Source organism: Euleptes europaea, chromosome 10, assembly GCF_029931775.1.
Source record: "Euleptes europaea isolate rEulEur1 chromosome 10, rEulEur1.hap1, whole genome shotgun sequence".
NCBI lineage: Eukaryota > Metazoa > Chordata > Lepidosauria > Squamata > Sphaerodactylidae > Euleptes > Euleptes europaea.
The window spans coordinates 75,957,281-75,975,606 of NC_079321.1; the positions used below are offsets into that span (position 1 = coordinate 75,957,281).

Here is an 18,326-nt window from a genome sequence, read left to right on the forward strand (position 1 = left end):
TGATGCCAGGATATACCACAGCCGTTGAACACGTGATTCGCACCCTGGCTGGGGTGGTCGTCCTGGTGGCCTGGAGGCCAATTCCCCGGAAGCGATGGGAGGCAGTGGAGTCTGAAGTTAGGAAGATGTTAGAGATGGGAGTCATTGAGCCGTCCCGGAGCGCCTCGTGTAGCCCCATAGTACTGGTGCCCAAGCCAGATGGCAGCATCCGCTTTTGTATTGATTCCCGAGAGGTCAACAAGGTTGCCCAGTCCGACGCGTACCCTATGCCCCGCGCTGACCTCTTAATAGACCAGTTGGGCTCTGCACGATACGTGTCAGCCTTGGATCTCACGAAAGGATACTGGCAGATTCCCATGCGATTGGGGGATCAAAAAAAAACAGCTTTCGCCACACCTTCTGGGTTGTACCAATTCAAAGTCATGCCCTTTGGACTCCATGGAGCTGAGGCTACATTCCAAAGAATGGTGGACAGCGTACTTGCCCAGTGTCATCAATTCGCCATCGCCTACATCGACGACATAGTCATCTTCAGTCCCTCCTGGGAAGCCCACTTGCAACATTTGACCGCCGTTCTCAAGGCCTTAACCGCCGCCGGGCTGAAAGTCAACCTGTCCAAGAGTCGAATTGGGTTCCAGGAGCTTCGGTATCTTGGGTACATTGTCGCCGACCCGCTCTCAGGTGCCGGGGGATCGGCCCCGCGGACTGGCCCACTCTCAGGCGCTGGGGGCTCAGCTCCACCCCCGCGGACCGACCCGCTCTCGGGCGCCGCGGACTCAGCCCTGACCTTGCCACTCACCTGGAGCCCGGGAGGCGACCGAGGCGACAGGCAGGCAGGGGGAGACGACGGGGACAGGCAGAGGAGGCCGGAGGGGGGGCGCCCAGGGAGGAGGCCAGGCCGGAGGACGCAGGGGGCCTTAAGCCCCGGGAATCGGCTGGGCAGGCCAGCTCGTCAAAGATCCTCCCTCTTCCTCCTACAGGCCAAAGGACAGGAGGTGGTCCCGGCAGAAGGCCAGGAGACCTCCGTGACCCGGAGACAGGGGAGACTCCGGACCGCCAAGGATTGACGCGGGGGTAGGCGGCGGAAGCCGTGCCCGAAAGCCAGCTGAGCAGCGGCCGGGCGAGGATCGGGCGAGGGCGTGGTTGCTGGCTTAGCCACCGCCAGATGGATCCCAGAAGTGGGAGGGAGCCCCGACCCATATAGGCTCGGGAGGGCGGAGCCAAGGGGGGACAAGGCTCAAAAGGGGATTGTGGGGTGGAGGCCGAGGAGGATGGCTGGGACGGGCTAATTGTCTGTAGCCCACAACCCTGGCGGACTCAAACGGGAATGAGAGCTCTGATTCCCCGGCTGACTGGTCTGAGGCTGAGGAAACTCCCCAACTCCGAGTAGATGCCCGGGACCCCGACCTCGGCGCCACACCTCCCAGCCTGGGGCATGACAACCTGTACTCTGGACAAGAGGCCACAGTTAGAACAGAATATGGAGAAACGGAATGGTTTCCAATTGGCAAAGGTGTCAGACAAGGATGTATTTTATCTCCCTATCTCTTCAATCTATATGCAGAACATATTATTAGGAAAGCTGGATTAGATTTAGATGAAGGTGGAGTGAAAATTGGAGGGAGGAACATTAATAATTTGAGATATGCTGATGACACTACATTATTGGCAGAAAACAGTGAAGATTTGAAACGACTACTGCTGAAAGTTAAACGAAAAAGTGCCAAAGCAGGACTACAGCTGAACATCAAGAAAACAAAAGTAATGACTACAGGAGAATTACACAACTTTAAGGTTGACAATGAGGAAATTGAAATTGTTCAAGACTTTCTATTCCTTGGCTCCACCATCAACCAAAAGGGAGACTGCAGCCTAGAAATCAGAAGGAGATTGAGACTGGGAAGGGCAGCCATGAAGGAGCTAGAAAAGATTCTGAATTGTAAGGATGTGTCACTGGCCACCAAGACTAGATTAATTCATGCCATCGTATTCCCTATTACTTTCCTTTTATCCCTTAGAAGCTCCTTGATCAATTGATCTTGAGCAGCATATATCTAGTGTTGGAGGGATATAAGGACTGAAACAAATCTTGCCACTGACAATGTAGCCTTGGGGTCCCTATCACTTAATAAAAAAGGCATTATGTCAGTCACAGAGGCATTGGATTTGTATATTAAAAGGGGGGAAATATAGTGCGATCGAAGTTCCTCGTAAAAGCGGCATTCCAAAAGGGCATGGGCTAATGAGTCAATAGAGCCAGAAGAGCAAGGACAGATCCTGTCTGAGTATGGTATATTCAGAATTCTGCTCTGCATCACCATAGAAGGGTTAGCATTCAATCTAGCCAAGCAAAAAGCTCTACAGAGACGAGGAGTTGTTAGATAATATGTATAGGCAGGCAGACCACGTGGAGGGGGTATTCCGAAGAACTGGGATGAACAGACATGACGAGCACAAAAAGTAGTGCTGTTATTATCGAGCTCTTTAATGCGCTTTTTAATTTTGGCAAAAGCTTCAGTTTTCCCAAGATCTGATAACATATCCTGCGAGAAGCCCAACAATGCCAGTTTCTCATCTAAGATTTTTTGCCATGAGGATTTAAAAGGGTCATGCTTCAGAGAAGCTAGGAACCCCTCAGTGCTAAAGCACAGTTTAAGGTGTAGTTTAAAGGCGGCCAACCACGCCCTAGCTTCAAGTGACATTTGGCCAAACTCGGAACGAAGAGTAACGCCAGCAACACATCGAGGGGCATTTAGAAGTTTTCGTAAGAACTGAAGCAGTGGACGATCTATAGATTCATTGATGACTATAATCCAGATGGCAACACCAAAGAGGATAATTAGGGTAATTTTCAGGTTAAAAACCTGAATAGCCCCTGGAATATATTTGCCACCTTTGGTGTGAAAAAAATTGACAATAGCACCAACCCCAGGTTTAATTTTGTTGGACACTGCTTTTTGATGGGCATTCCAATTTAGGTTACGGGAAAAAAGAATGCCAAGGTAAACAAACTCCTTGACTTGGTCAACCTCATAGCCATCTAATACCCAGCGAAAAAGAGGCAATTTTCTCCTCTTAGTGAAGATCATAATCTTAGATTTATGATGGTTTATTTTAAGACCTTCCCTAGAGCAGTACTCAGAAAAAGTTTGCAAAGATCTTTTCAAACCAATTCTTGTGCGGGACAGGAGAACTGCATCGTCAGCATAGAGTAAAATCGGGGTGGGATGACTTGCAAGCTTTGGGGGGTGGCAAAACTCTGAGAAATTGGTTGCCATATCATTCAGATATAGGTTAAACAAGAGAGGAGCAAGGAGGCAACCTTGTCTAACTCCCTTGACCAGTTCAAAGGGCTCGGTTAGTTCTCCTTGGTTGCCACAGCGAAACTGAGCTGTGAGGTCAGTATGAAATTGCTGAATAAGCCATAGTAACCTCCTATCCATAGTAGAATGTGATAGTTTCAACCATAGCCTCTCCCTCGGGATGGTATCAAAAGCTCCCTTAAGATCCATAAAACCCGCATAAAGGGTGCCATTTCTGGAATATTTCTCGGCTAGAGCACTAAACAGTGGTCCGTGACAGACCAACCCCTTCTAAAGCCAATCTGTTCCCAGCCAAGGATGTCATTACTCTCAACCCAGTCCAACAGCCTCTTTAATAAGTAGGAGGAATACAATTTGCCTAAGCAAGACAAAAGGCTGATTGGACGATAACAGCTTGGGTCAGAGCGCTGACCCTTTTTAAAGATTGGGACGATAATAGTTTGTCTCCAAGATTTTGGAATAGCTCCTGAGGCATTAATTTGTGTGAATACAGGAGCAAGAATGTTGGCCCACCATTTGCTGTTGACTTTAAAAAGTTCGTAGGGAATTAGATCAGGACCTGGGGCTTTACCTGAGTGTAGGCGATCAATGAGCGGTTTAATTTCCTTAGGAGACACATCTGGCCAGGAATTCAACAAAATAGAAGGTGCTACAGGTATAAGACCCTGGTTTTCCACAGAATAGGAGAAGAGGCTCTTGAAGTAAGCTACCCAGACCAAAGACGGGATACATGCGGGGACTCTGGCATAGCCATTACTTAAAGAATTCACAGTCCACCAGAAAGTTGAATTATCATTGTTGTTTATAGCTGTAATCAAGCTCCTCCAATTTTTATATAGGGCCTCTTTTTTCCTCCAGTTTACCAAGTCCTTGTAGTTCTTTTTAATAGTTAACAATTCCTTCAATACTGAAATAGTATTGTTCCTTCTGAATTCTCTATGTTTCCTGGTTATTGCTCGTTTGAGTAGTCTACACTCGCGGTTAAACCAAGAATTTCGTTTGTATAAAGCGTGTAAGCTTGAGGTGATTTCTTTAGTAAATAAAGGTTTAAATAAATCAATTAGTCTGAAAAAAACATTTAAGACAGTAGCTGCAGACTCTTGCTCAAGGAGGGCAGCTTTCAACGAAGTCACCTCCAAAAGCTGCATTTTACCATGCACCAAGGAATCAAGCTCAGGGCTCCAGTAAACACGAGCTAGGGCTTTTTGGGATTGGTGCAATATTTGATGGTAGGACGGTATTAAATGTGGAACAGATAATTGGTTGATTGAAAGAGAGATAGGGAGATGGTCACTGCCCATGTAATCGCAGATTCCATATTACTGATTAGGGGTAAGAGATCTAATGAAACCAGAAAATAATCGATAACACTGGCACCATTTTGGTTAAAAAAAAGTGAAATCTCCATTTAGGGTCGATCTGCGATCACCCATTTACTATTATTGGATTCCTCTGTATAGCGAATTGGGCCAGGCTTAAGCCGGAAGAATTGATTACCGAGTCCCTGGAAGTTCTAGTATACCATAGGGAGCTCAGGAAAGATTCATCAAAATTCCCTATAAGATTTTGGAAGAGAGTATTATCATCCGGCCCTATTCGTGCGTTAAAATCACCAGCCATGAGAACTGGAGTAGTTGGGTGGTTGTTTTTGATGTCATCAAATAGTTCTCCCAGACGGGCCCAGTTTCGTGCAGTATTACTTGATCTACCAGGAGGAATATAAACAGAAAATAAAATAAGTGAAGAAAAAGTCAGGTTTACTCTAACTGCTAGCACCAACTCTTCAGCCAAAAGAAGGTCAATTGAGCTTATGCTTAAAGAAGTGGAGATAAAGCATGCTAGTCCTGCACGAGGGCGGCCCACAGAGCCTTTGATTGCTTTTTGGGTAAAAGAGGTGAAGCCTGGGAGAAAGATCTCATTTGTGGCCCAAGTTTCCTGAACAAGGATGATATCAAAAGTCGAAAGAAATAACTGTATATCAGGAACAGTAAGTTTAGCAACATTCCAGCTAAGAAATTTGCAGCAAGATGAGAGTCAGTCCTTATCAGGGAGATCTGTAGGAGACATCTCCCTAAGCAAGTTAGAATTTGCTGTAGGAGGACACACTATTATGGTTGGTTCCAGAGGAACCGGGGCATTGCCTTGAAATAGGTCAGACTCTTGGGTTGGCTGGTTTACTAAGTCAGGAGCCATATCAACCGTGTGTTTGGAATTTGGTTGGTGCTCAGTTCTAGTAGAAAGGTAAGGTACCCTTGGTTTTAAAGGGGGTAAATGGGCCTGTGCTGACTTAATCTGGGTAAGGTTATCTTTAAGGTTCCCTAACCTCATTATTATATTGTTTTGTTCCTTTGTTGGGAGAATGCGAAAAGAATTAATTAGTTTTGCATCCTCCATTTCGAGTATATCATCGACCGGGTTACATGGCTGGAGCAGAGAGCATCTAGAATCTGGTGGTAAGCTTGATTTACGGTACATGAATTTTAGATTTGGATCAACTGGGGTGGCATTCTTTAAACTAGTTGGAGACAGATCTATTAAAGGCTTATCAACCTTGTGAGACTCAGCCTGGTTTTGGGGAGCAAATTTAGTTGATTTTTTGAAGAGGGGCTTGGGAGGGATCTTAGATGAGAGCAGAGGTGCTATTGTTGTTGTGCGAAAGGATTCTTTGGGGAAAATGCCGAATGTCATTAGTCGGTCCTGATTTTCAAGGATCAGCGCTGGAGATGGATTGACTCAATAAAGGAAGCCACAGCCTTCAATTTGCAAGATCTGAGCAAGGCTGTCAAAGATGGGACATTTTGGAGGACTTTCATTCATAGGGTCGCCATGAGTCGGAAGCGACTTGACGGCACTTAACACACGCACAGATCAACAAGATTTTGGGGGTATAAGCTTTCAAGAGTCAAAGCTCCCTTCATCAGATACCCCCAAAATCTTGTTGGTCTCTAAGGTGCTACTGGACTGGAATCTTGCTGTTCTATTGCAGACCAACATGGCTACCCTCTGAAACTAGGTTGCTCTGATGCTCCACTTGTGATCATGGCTGACAAAAATGGCGCATTCACTGCAAAGTTCTCAGCATGCATAGTTGCCATAAGATTTTTTATCATGCTTGGTTTTTCAGTAATTTCAATGAAGGAAATCAATCACTCCACTGAAATGATTTAGGAAGCCATTCCAGGCAGGGAATACCATGTGCTATAAAGGTTACTTTGACTCCTGCTCCATGTCCCTGAGCGTGTGATCTCAGTTGTATTTCTAATCCAGCCAATGCTGTGAACCTTTATATGTTACATTCAGGACTATCTAAACATCTAACTGTGAAAAAAAACACAAATGGAGTACACAATGAAAGCAACTTTCTATTTGTTTATTTTTAGTAAACAACTCCCAATAGGCAGCCTAAAAAACAAATTTGGTGTCAAGTAGATGATATGTGAATAAAAACAAACCAACATGGAACGCAATATTGCTGGGAAATACACTTCGAAGGAATGTCACAACATACATAAAAGTATGCATTAATATTTTATCTATCCTGTGAGAGAACAGTCACTAGCCTTCAAAGATTTTTAACTGCATTGAAAATAAGTAGTGAATTGTGCACATCATAACCTAACGTCTAACATACCAGGTATATTGACAGAAATCTTATTCCATTTCTCTAATGTTTCTTTTACCCAGTATACTGAGAAGCATGAAGTTATGCAGCCAAGTCAACATCATTTCAGAATTAGTGCTAACTTCCCAAGGAATTTTTGATGAATAGGAACCACGATCTGACTGGAAACAATCCCATTATGTATATTTTTCAAGAAAATGATAAAGTTCAAAATTATTATATGCAGACAATACTATATTGCAAGGTATCATGTCTTAGAGAACTTCATCATGACAGCAGGGTGAAATGCCATCATAGAATGACCTTGTTTTTCTATAGAGACTGCAAAAGTGAACAAAGATCTCCATGATGCTCTTGTTACAGGAAATGTTCTTACTCATCAGAGAATGAAACAGAGTTCACATTGTGCCCTGAGAACAGAAAATGTACCACAAATGTTCAGCAATCTGATGTGGAGTACTCCACATCAGTCACTCAATCAGTGTTCCCCAACTTGTTGGTTGGGACCCAAATGTGGGTCATGAAGCCTCTGAAAGTGGGTTGCAGGGCAGCCCTTCCTAATGGCCACTCCTGCCCTTGGCATCACCCTCTTTCTCTCCTTTCTCCTAGCCAATCTTTTCACATTTTTACCTTCCCCTCCCTTTGCAACAATAATGAGGAGAAAAATGCTGTCTGGCAACTACTAACTTTATGGTGGTAGCTGAATGAAAGGGGAGAAAAAGGCTGGGGAGTGGGCGGGAGCTGTTCAGAGCATGGAAATGAGAGAGGCAAGAAAGAGGTGTGTGCATGTGGGGGCTCTGTCTTGTGACTGCTCCTTCAGCAGCCCAACCTTTTGCCTACCCCCTTTGCAGCATCTCACTGCTCTCTACCAGCTGTGCAAGATGTACCATCCCGAGCCCTTGCTGCCAACTACTTTGCTGCCATCTTGACACCTGGTGCCCCCAAAGCACATCTCCTGTAACTCTGGCTCTGGCCTAGCTGGCAGAGGAGGAGATTATAGCTCCCCACCCCTCAATGACACCTCAAGGAAAGCCTTGTGAACTTGGAAGAAGAGAAGACTCTTTTGTGATAACCTAACCCCTCCACCCCCCCATGTGACATAGTTTGTGGATGGAATTTGCTGATGTGATGGATACCTATTAATTTCCCTGCTGAGATAACCCAATATGTGGGTTAAATCTTTCCTCTTATCACAATGCAGACATTGATGAAAGAAAGTTCGACTACTATGAAAGTGGTTAAAGGTGGTATAATGCTCAGCATTAATCAGTTTTGAGTAAACAGCTGTTGAGTAGCATCTTCCCTCTCATGCATGGTGGTGCTAAAAGAACCATGTCTATCTTCCAAGTACAGATGGAATCTAAGGGTGCTTTCGCAGCTTGTACCACACTAAGCCCCTTGCAACTAGGCCATTTTAATCTAATTTACATGCATTGATATTTCTGCTTTGTAGAGAAAAGAACGTATACTGTCACGTGTGATGAATGTGTTATGAATGCAACGAATTGGGCTGTCTCAGTAAGCAAAACATGTCACTTCTCTACAAATAAATATGTAGAATAATATCTCTGTAGGAAAACCATCTTCTGTGAAACAGTTCCGAAAAGAATCAATTTCAGTGCTTAATTTGAGGCTACGTTTTGACCTGTATTTTGGAAACTAAGACCTGACCCTGGAAACAGTAACTTCCATGTCATATAGTCGTTGGTATTTTTTCTTCAGTGCATATGCATGTAGATTGATAAAAAATCAAGTAAAATGTGTTCTGATGCTTATTAGAGCAGGTTTCTGAGAATATTGGGGGTTAGAAGGTGTAATGGAGAAGGAGAAGGTGGTTAAATGTCAGAATACAACCTCTATATGCAAAGGCTGTGTACTTTAGAATGCCATTTGTTTGGGGATCACACTGAAGGCAGCTGCGCCCTTTGTGTGATGTTTTCTGATTTCTCAAAAACTCCTGGTTGACCACTGTAGAAAATGGAATTCTAGATTAGATGGGCACCAAGGTCATAGGTTGCCTCAGGTGAGAAAAAACCTTGGGCTGGCCCTAGACGGGTCACCATATCCAGATCAATTTAGATTTATGGGTCACCATACCAAAAAGGTTAGGAATCACGGCACTAGATTACGATATGGAGGTAGTAAAGCACTCATGCTTAAAAGTAGCTATGGTGTGCATCCAGGTGGCCTGGGAAATTAAAATTAAAATGATACTGGACACTGCTGGAGGCCCTTGTCAGGTGCGGGCCTGTTCTCAACGATTCTCGGCTCCTCTGAGTTGTTTTGACTTTCTCGTGGCTTCTCGCAGCTGCCTCGCTTTGTTGTTCTAACGGACACTTTATCTCGTACATTCCTCTCCAGTGGGAGACTGAGTTACTATGCCAACCTGCCATATCAGCTATGCTAATATATATTACTGATTTGCGCCAACCAGCCATTCTTGGCTTAGTTAGTTTGCAAACACTGTTAACCTGTTTGATTTCCAATAAAGTCAACTTGCCTTAGGACCATCTGTCTGGGTTGTTGCTTTTGGGGATTCTTCGGGCCAAGGGCTTACAGCCCTTTCTAGACATGTAAAGTTAACAGCCATTAACTTTACATGTCACGGAACCTGTTCCTTTTAATATTAATTATTTTAATTAATTTGGATACAAATATGTCATTAAAATAATCAATATAATCAATGCCGATGTGTTAATAACTCCTCCCTGTCACTCTCCGCTACAAAGATAATCACACCATTCCTCATAAATAGTTTATCTTTGGTATCTACATATTCAGGCCATTCATTTTCAAGTATTGCTTATTCTTGCAACTCAGTTGGCACTACTGACATATTTTTTAAAAAAAAGAAAAAATGTGAGGATTTACACACAAGAGAAAATTTTAACAAGAAGAAACTACAGAGCATCCTAGTGGCTTAGCACATATACTAGCAGTCATGTGTTTTGTCAGAGCATTTGACTAGTCCATGCACAGAAAGGCAGGAAATAGGGCGGCATTGCTAAGTCATAGGCAGGCACACGGTCTATGTCATGACAATACTATTAAGATTCTACATTCCATATGATTACCACTTCTGAAAGAAGTAGCACATTTGAATTAACAGTTAGAAACCAAAGAGATCAGGAACAAACAAGACACTGGGGTGGAATCCAAATGTCGTTCAAGAAGCTTTCCTCCATCCCAAGGAGCCACACTCCAACTTCCCCCAATGGAAGAAACACTTAAGTTGGAGGAAATCTCTAGGCTGTTAAAAATCTGGTCTTTCAAAAACTATGTGCACATTCAAAATAAGGTAATCATTCATAGTTACATGCCTCCAACAGCTGAGTTTGCAAATTCTTTTAAAAATAATTTCTAACTAAAGTTTCTATGAAAAGTAGTGTCAACCAGTCAAAATACAATCCGCCGTATGAAAAAAGCTCTACATTTTTAATCTTGCATACATAAGAGCAAATAAAATTGTTGGAGAAGGGCCCAAAAAACATAAAATTATTTCTGTGTTTGTATATGTAATCGCCCTTAAACTGTAATGCAATCAGAATTATCTAGAAGCATTAAGGGGCTCAACTTTGGCTGATGGACAGGCTTATAAATTGTATTAGAGAAGAGAACACGGCTGTTTCAGAGTTTGGGACAGTTGCCAAAGTAGCTTGCAAAGTGATTTTGGTCCTTGCTCTTTATTGCTTGTGATTATGTGATGTGTTTATCAGAATAATTTGATTTCATATTTTCCATACTGGGCAATGCTCCAAATCTCAAAGGTATTAAGCAATTTCAAATTTGATGTAGGTATTCAAGGAAGGGGACTCAGAATTGCCAAGAGCAGCACACTCCCATACCAGAATCCCTCAAAATCAAATACATGCCAGATACTCCTTCCAAAATCAGTTGCAAAATGCAACCGTACACAAGAAATCTTTACATTCCCACTACCATGTATGTCACAGATAATAATGATGAAAGATCCAACCTTTATAAATTAATATATAAAAACACTTTAGTTTATCTTTAAGATAGTCTACTGAAAAACATGCTCCAGCATTAACTTGTACGTTAATTAAAATTACCGCTATTTTATACTGATCAAAGCATCCATGTGACACTTGTTAAGAGAAGGATTATATATCTGCCAGTGTAACTTGTGTCTTATCTGTAAAACTTTAAATTCAGAAAGAGAAACTAGATACATGTTTCCATATCATTTAAGTCCTTAGTTCTGCAGCAAAGCGGTCTTCCTTGTAAAATTGACCCCAAACCCAATCCCAATATACTAAATTCACTTTGATTAAAAAAAGTGATTTTGACCACAAATGCTAGTGATGCCAGCATCTCTAGGTGGGGTCTACCGTTTTAGAAATTTCTTTGAGCAAAACCTATTTCAGACATGGCTCCCTTTCAATAATAGGAAGTAAGTTATATATTAAAGGGTTGTTGTAAGCACTACTGATATAATCTCTCACACAAAGAAGCTTGACCCTATGACGTTTTCAGCAAACTAAAAAAATAAATTGAAAAGGAAACTGTATTGATTGAATAAGAAGTTTACCTTTCAGAAATCACTTATTCTACAAATCTTAACCTGGAATGGTCTTTAGGAACCATGCACACAGTACTAGATTTTTCTATTTGAGTTGGTATCCTGGCAAAGTCCATAAATACTCCAATGGGCACAGATCAATATTTGACAAGTATTGTTTGATTATTTATCATGCTTTTCCTTGTTTATTATGCTTGAATCTACTTCTGATTCTAACGACAATGTAAATTGAATTTGGTAATAAGTGGCTATAAATATTGAGAAACATACTGATATTGAGAGCTCCGAGTTCTTATCTGCAAGATGGAACTTTTTAAATTAAGCAGCTTTATAGGATAGATATAATTTAATGTCACCATTTTATTTTTCTTGCTGACACACAAACTGAAATGCAATATGCAACCCTTTCCCAAATCATTCTGGTTTATGGTTATTCGTGTTTTACTTACAGTGCAATCCTAAACAGAGTTATACCCTTCTAAGTCCACATGGCACAGAGTGGTAAACTGCAGTACTGCAGTCAAAGCTCTGCGAACGACCTAAATTCAATCCAGAGGGAAGTCGGTTTCAGGTAGCTGGCTCAAGGGTGACTCAGCCTTCCATCCTTCTGAGGTGGTGAAATACAAACCCAGCTTGCTGGGGGTAAAGTATAAACAACTGGGGAAGGCAATGGAAAATCACCCCATAAACATAGTCTGCCTAGTAAACCTCGTGATGGGTCAGTAATGACCTGGTGCTTGAACAGGGGACGGAAGTTAGGATTACACTGTTAATTTTCCAAGTTCTGAGTGTTAAGCAAATGCTTCAAAGAATTGTCGAAGGCTTTCACGTTCAGAGTTCATTGGTTCTTGTGGGTTATCCGGGCTGTGTAACCGTGGTCTTGGTATTTTCTTTTCTGACGTTTCGCCAGCAGCTGTGGCAGGCATCTTCAGAGGAGTAACACTGAAGGACAGTGTCTCTCAGTGTCAAGTGTGTAGGAAGAGTAATATATAGTCAGAAAGGGGTTGGGTTGAGCTGAATCATTATGTAACATGTATTACATTTAAGGCCCAACAACTGTAAGGAATGCATGACTGTCACTGAAAGCATTGTCCTACTTTTTGCAGGACAGTGATTCAGCTCAAACCCAACCCCTTTCTGACTATATATTACTCTTCCTACACACTTGACACTGAGAGACACTGTCCTTCAGTGTTACTCCTCTAAAGATGCCTGCCACAGCTGCTGGCGGAACGTCAGGAAAGAAAATACCAAGACCACGGTTACACAGCCCGGATAACCCACAAGAACCAAACAACTTCCAAGAATTGGTATTTTTCTATTGTAGAGACCATATTTCTTAGCTCTCCTTCATTCTGCAGCTTATCACAAAAACAAGCCCCTGCCAATCCCCAGAAAGTGAAAGTAATTTCCTCATTTTCTCAAAAGCCTGCTTACGTAAGTAATTTTCTTACCAATAAGTGGGGGGAAAACCCTCAACACCCCCCAAACAGAACACAGATAGGTTGTACCCTGTCACATTTTACAAGAGGTAGGGAAAGCCAAGCATGTTACTGGCACTTTAACCAAGCTCTAAATACAAATACCCAGCAATAGAAATGCCACATTTAATTAGCTCTGAAAGTATGCTATAAAAACCTACCTATACAAAGAGAGAAAGCTCTTACCTTTGGTAGCTATTCGAACACACTGAGTTTTGGTTTCCTATTAAGAAAGGAAATAGAAAAAAAAATAGTTTACTTCTGAAGTAGGATAATCAGCAGTTCACATTACCTTGGGAAGAACTTAGAAAAAGTCAACAAAAGCTAGTTTAATTCAGTCTGCAAATACGTGTGCATTATGTAACATGTATTACATTTAAGGCCCAACAACTGTAAGGAATGCATGGCTGTCACTGAAAGCAGCCACCACGCTGGTTTTTGTCTGGTAATGTGACATCACTGAAAACAGAGTTTCACTTACCTGTAAGTGTTGTTCATCTGGTTGATCTTCTATGCAGTAACACATTGGACTGCGCGGGCCAGCCACGGATAAGATTTGTCAGCTTCTAGCAAAATCGAAAGTGAGAGTGCTCCCCCTCCCCTTGGGGCATGCAGCCTTCCCGCCCAGCGGTCACATGACCCAGGGGGAGGGAGCACTCTCCCCTCCAGTTCTCCAACCTGCCGCCACGGAACCAATAACCACATGATTGTGGAGAGGTCCCAAGCGGGGAAGGAGGGAGGGATGTGTTACTGCATAGAAGATCCACCAGATGAACAACACTTACAGGTAAGTGAAACTCTGTTTTCATCTGCATGGCTTCTATGCAGTCCCACATTGGGAGAGTAGCTCGGTTCCCTGGATGGTGGGTGTGGGACAGTCACCGAACCCATGACTGCAAGACGGCATGTCCCACTACTGCCTCTCTAGAAGAATCCAAGTCGACCGCATAGTGCGTCATGACGTCGCCGCTCGACAGATGTCACGGAGGTCAATTTTAGACGAATAGGCGACGGAGGCAGCGTAAGCCCTTTTGGAGTGCGCCTTGATCATGTCTGGGCAATCCACATGTGCTCTCTCATAAGACAGTCTAATGGCTGAGGCAATCCACCCGGACAGGGTCTGCTGGGAAGCTCGGTGCCCCCTACGGCGGTCACTACAGCAATAACATATTGATGTTTTCCCTGCAAACAAGGTTCTTTGTAATAGAGCCCCCTCCTTATCGGAATAAGGGGTCGGCAATGACACGGGTAAGATAAGACCTTGTGTGGGAAAGAAAGCTTGGGTGTCAACACCACTTGATCACCGTGAAACTTAGTAAACGGTGAGGAACGGCAAGACCTGCTAAATCTCTGACATGACTGGCCGCGGTGATTGTGACCAGACAGGCAGTCTCAAGGATAGCAAAGAGAGGGCCCCGGTGGCCAAAGGCTCAATGGTGTTTTGTGAGTTGGGACAACATGAGGGGAAAGCCCCACTGAGAAACAGGTGGAGATACCAGGGGATAGAGGTTGATTATGTCCCCGTACAAAAAACCTCTGTGAGTCTGGGAGAGAAAAAACACAGAAAGAGAGTCCAACTCAGCGTGAAGGGCTGAACAGTAGTCGAGGGAGTGGACAGTCCAGCATCGTTAAACATACAAGGTAGTCAAAAATTGACGACAGGAGAGAAGCAGCTCTGGACAAACCATTGTCAGCAGCCCACAGGGAAAAATGTTTCCGCTCGGCATCAAGAAAAATGTCTCGTGGACAACTAGATGGGGTGCAGCGGCACCTGAGCCACCCCATCTGACCATAGATTACATAGAATTCTCCATGATGCCAGCTTGATTCAGGAAGGAATGTGAGAAATATCTTGGGGAGGGACGGTACTCCCTTAAGTCAGGGACATTAGAATAGTGAACTGAGATCTCCTGGGCCAGATGGTGCTACCAGGATGCCACTTGTCCTGTCCGCCCAGATCTTGGCCTGAACCTTGCCCAGCAAGGGAAAGGGGGGGGAAACCCACCAAGTCATTTGGAATGCGTCCCCCATGGAGCCTGGGCTCACCCCCACTCTGGAGCACAATTGAGGACACGCTGAATTGTGCTAAGTCACAAGAGAAACATTTGCAGGGTGCCCCAGATTAGGAAGAGATAACAGAGACAACGTGAGTCTACAGAGAGTCTGTGACAATCGTCAGGATGATAATTTACGAAGTCTACGAGAATGTTACTTGTGCCTGTGATGTGAATGGCAGTGACAGTGGAGCCATGTCTTATGGCCAGTCCGAGACTGCATGGCTCATGCGCACAGTAAGTGGACCTTGTGCCGCCCTGTTTGTGCTGGGCGGTGCTGTCCATTGTGACCTGAACATGTCGATCCTCGAGGACCCCTGCAAAGGAATAGAGAGCAAGCCTAATAGAATGAAGCTCAAGAAAGTTAATGTGCAGGGTAGACACTTGAACAGGCCATACACCATGGGCCATACAATGCGCTCCCCGTCCTGATAAGGAGGCGTCAGGAACAAATGAGCCCAAGGAACAGGTGTTTGAGAGGCAACACCAGCCAAGAGGACCACCAGACCAACGAGGCAATCACCGATGTAGGGATCGACAGCTTTTTGTATTAATGGTCAATGTTCGGCTGGAATGCTGTCAGAAAAACTAAGCTTGCAAGGGGAGCATTCGCGAACGAGCAAAGGCAACAACTGCAGTGGAGAAGCCATGAGTCTCAAGTAGTGAATTTTAGGGGTTGTTTGGAACCTTTTCTAGAACAGGTTAACTAACTTTCAATGGAGCATATTCCCTGTATTGGAAGGCAAGCTCTAGCTGTGGCCAAGTGCAGGTGGGTACCACAAATCTATGGCATTAGAATAGGTCAATGGAGACTTTTATAGTTGACCAGGAGGTCCAGGTCGATTAGGACGGAGAATACAACTTCCACCTGACTAGCAAAGCCAAGCTCTGAGTAACTGGCCATTGGCCAGTCGTCTAAGTATAGAAATTGACACCGCTCTGCAGGGCCAGGTGTGTAACTCCCAAAGATAAGCACTTCTTGAAGGCGTGAGGTGCCGTAGCACTACCAAGGGTGAACTGCATATCCAAAGTGCTTTCCTGTGCAGAGAAAATGCAATAGCGTCCGCAGTCTTTGTGGATTGTAATGTGCAATATGCATCACGCCGGCCCAACGGCAAACCGCATCTGCTCATCTGAGAGTGGCAGGACCTTGGGTATTTAACATATGAACAACATATAAGTTTGTGGATCTCGACAGCGTCAATTCCCCAGGTCTAGAGGGGGGCGCTCCCCGTTTTTGTTGACTAGGTAGAGACGGGAATAATACCCGTTGTCCCAATCCTCGGAGGGGACCTCCCGGACGGCCCCTTTCCCCAGAAGTTCCTGAACCTCCTGTAGGGGTTGGGTGGGAGCCGGCGACGTAGTGCAAACCGGAAGAGGTAGGGAAGCAGCGTCCCGAGCTCAACAAAGCATGTATGCTTTACTATCTTGCGAACCCAACTATCATGAGTGATGGACATCATATACTGTAACGACGAGACCATTGGACTGTGAAACGAACTTGAGCATCTAATTACGCCTGCTTAGGTTTGTAGGGCGGTTGAGAGATGGGCTAGGACCTTTCCTGGGTTTAGGTGCGCCCAAACGCTTCCTCTCCTGCTGGGCGGAAATGAGATTGGAGGGGAAAGGTACCTTGGTACCTGTAGAGGCGGGATGAGTGAGACTGGCTGCCAAAGTATCTTGGCTATAAGCTGGCACAGTGGGGGCTCCGAGAGTGTAGGCGCCGAGAACATAGGTGCCGAGACCGTAGGTGCCGAGACCGTAGGCTCCGAGTACGTAGGCATCGAGAGCCTAGGCACCGAGCGCATAGGGGTCGAGAATGTAAGCGCTGAGACCGTAAGGGTCGAGAGCTTGGCGTCGAGAGCATAGGTGCCACGACCGTAGGCGCTGAGAGCAGAGGCATCGAGAGCCTAGGCGCCGAGAGCGTAGGCGCCGAGAGTATAGGCATCAAGAGCCTACGCGCTGAGAGCGTAGGCATCGAGATGACGCGGACGTCTGAATCAGCGCCGACACCTTCGCCTGTGGGCTGGGAGGATTTGGCGTAATGACACCGACAGTGACCCTCGGGCCCGGTGACGGCAAAGGCGCAGCGCTGTACAGTTGCGTAAGGAACTGCATGCGGAACCGCCGGTTACCCTGGGATCTGCCCTGAATTATAACAGAGGGATATACCAGGGAATCACGAGGAGGCAAGTCCTCCAGAACAATCGATGGAATCAGGTGATTCAAGAAGATGTCGACGACTGCCGACGAACGGCGCCGAGGTGATGACGACCCCGATTGGCACCAAGGAGACTTCGAGGAAGACCGACACTGAGGTGCTCTGTACCGAGGGAAGTTTGACGCCCGGAGGCATCGAGGCCCTCACTGATGGAGTTGAATGGCGCTCTGTGCCGAGGGAAGATCAACGGCTGAAGGCATCGAGGCCCTCACTGCCGAGGAGGTCGATGGCACTCTGCACCGAGGGAAGTTCGACGCCCGAAGGCATCGAGGCCCTCACTGCCAAGGGGGTCGAAGGCGTTCTGCGCCGAGGGAAGTTCGACGCCCGAAGGCATCGAGGCCCTCACTGCCAAGGAGGTCATGGCGCTCTGCGCCGAGGGAAGTTCGATGTCGAATGATGTCGAGGCCCTCGCTGCTGAGGAGAGTTCGACTGATCGTGTCAAGGCGACTTTAACGGAGATTGACGACGGTCTGAAGGAGCCGGGGCAAGGGACTTGGCTGGTAGAATGATCGACTTGGATGTCTTAATGACCGAAGGGAGGATTTAGCATGCTTAGACGTACCTCCAGCGTTCAGCCGAGCGTGCTGAGGAGAGGTTTCTTCTTGGGCTCCGCGGAAGTCTGTCCTGCAGGGCCAAGCCCTTTTAGAAGTGCCTTCTCCGGCTTCCAGACAAAGAGTTCCAGGTGATCAGTACGAGCCTTCAGTGTTCTGAGGGCGGAATGAATGTGCCGTTCCCTCAGGCAAAGGAGGCAAATCTTGTGGCAAAAAGTCTTCGCATTTTGGTGCCGCAAGAATGACGTTGATTGAAAAGCAGAGCCTTCTCAGACTCCACTCAGTAATAACAATAAAAGAGAAGCTATACACACGTTCTCTCTCCGTGGCGGCAGAAAGAGAACTGGAGGGGAGAGTGCTCCCTCCCCCTGGGTCATGTGACCGCTGGGCGGGAAGGCTGCATGCCCCGAGGGGAGGGGGAGCACTCTCACTTTCGATTTTGCTAGAAGCTGACAAATCTTATCCGTGGCTGGCCTGCGCCTGCGCAGTCCCAATGTGGGACTGCATAGAAGCCACGCAGATGAACCTAGC

General features: G+C 45.4%; 1 protein-coding gene across 6 annotated transcripts in view; it reads right to left on the reverse strand.

The window, feature by feature from the left end:
* The window catches only part of PTPRK (protein tyrosine phosphatase receptor type K), a 538,596-nt gene that overhangs the window by 94,348 nt on the left and 425,922 nt on the right, over nucleotides 1–18,326 (reverse strand). For all 6 annotated transcript variants that reach the window (XM_056856094.1, XM_056856093.1, XM_056856092.1 and 3 more), the window contains one exon: nucleotides 13,156–13,192. In XM_056856094.1, coding sequence (XP_056712072.1) covers nucleotides 13,156–13,192 — 37 coding nt within the window. The remainder of the gene's footprint in view (nucleotides 1–13,155; nucleotides 13,193–18,326) is intronic.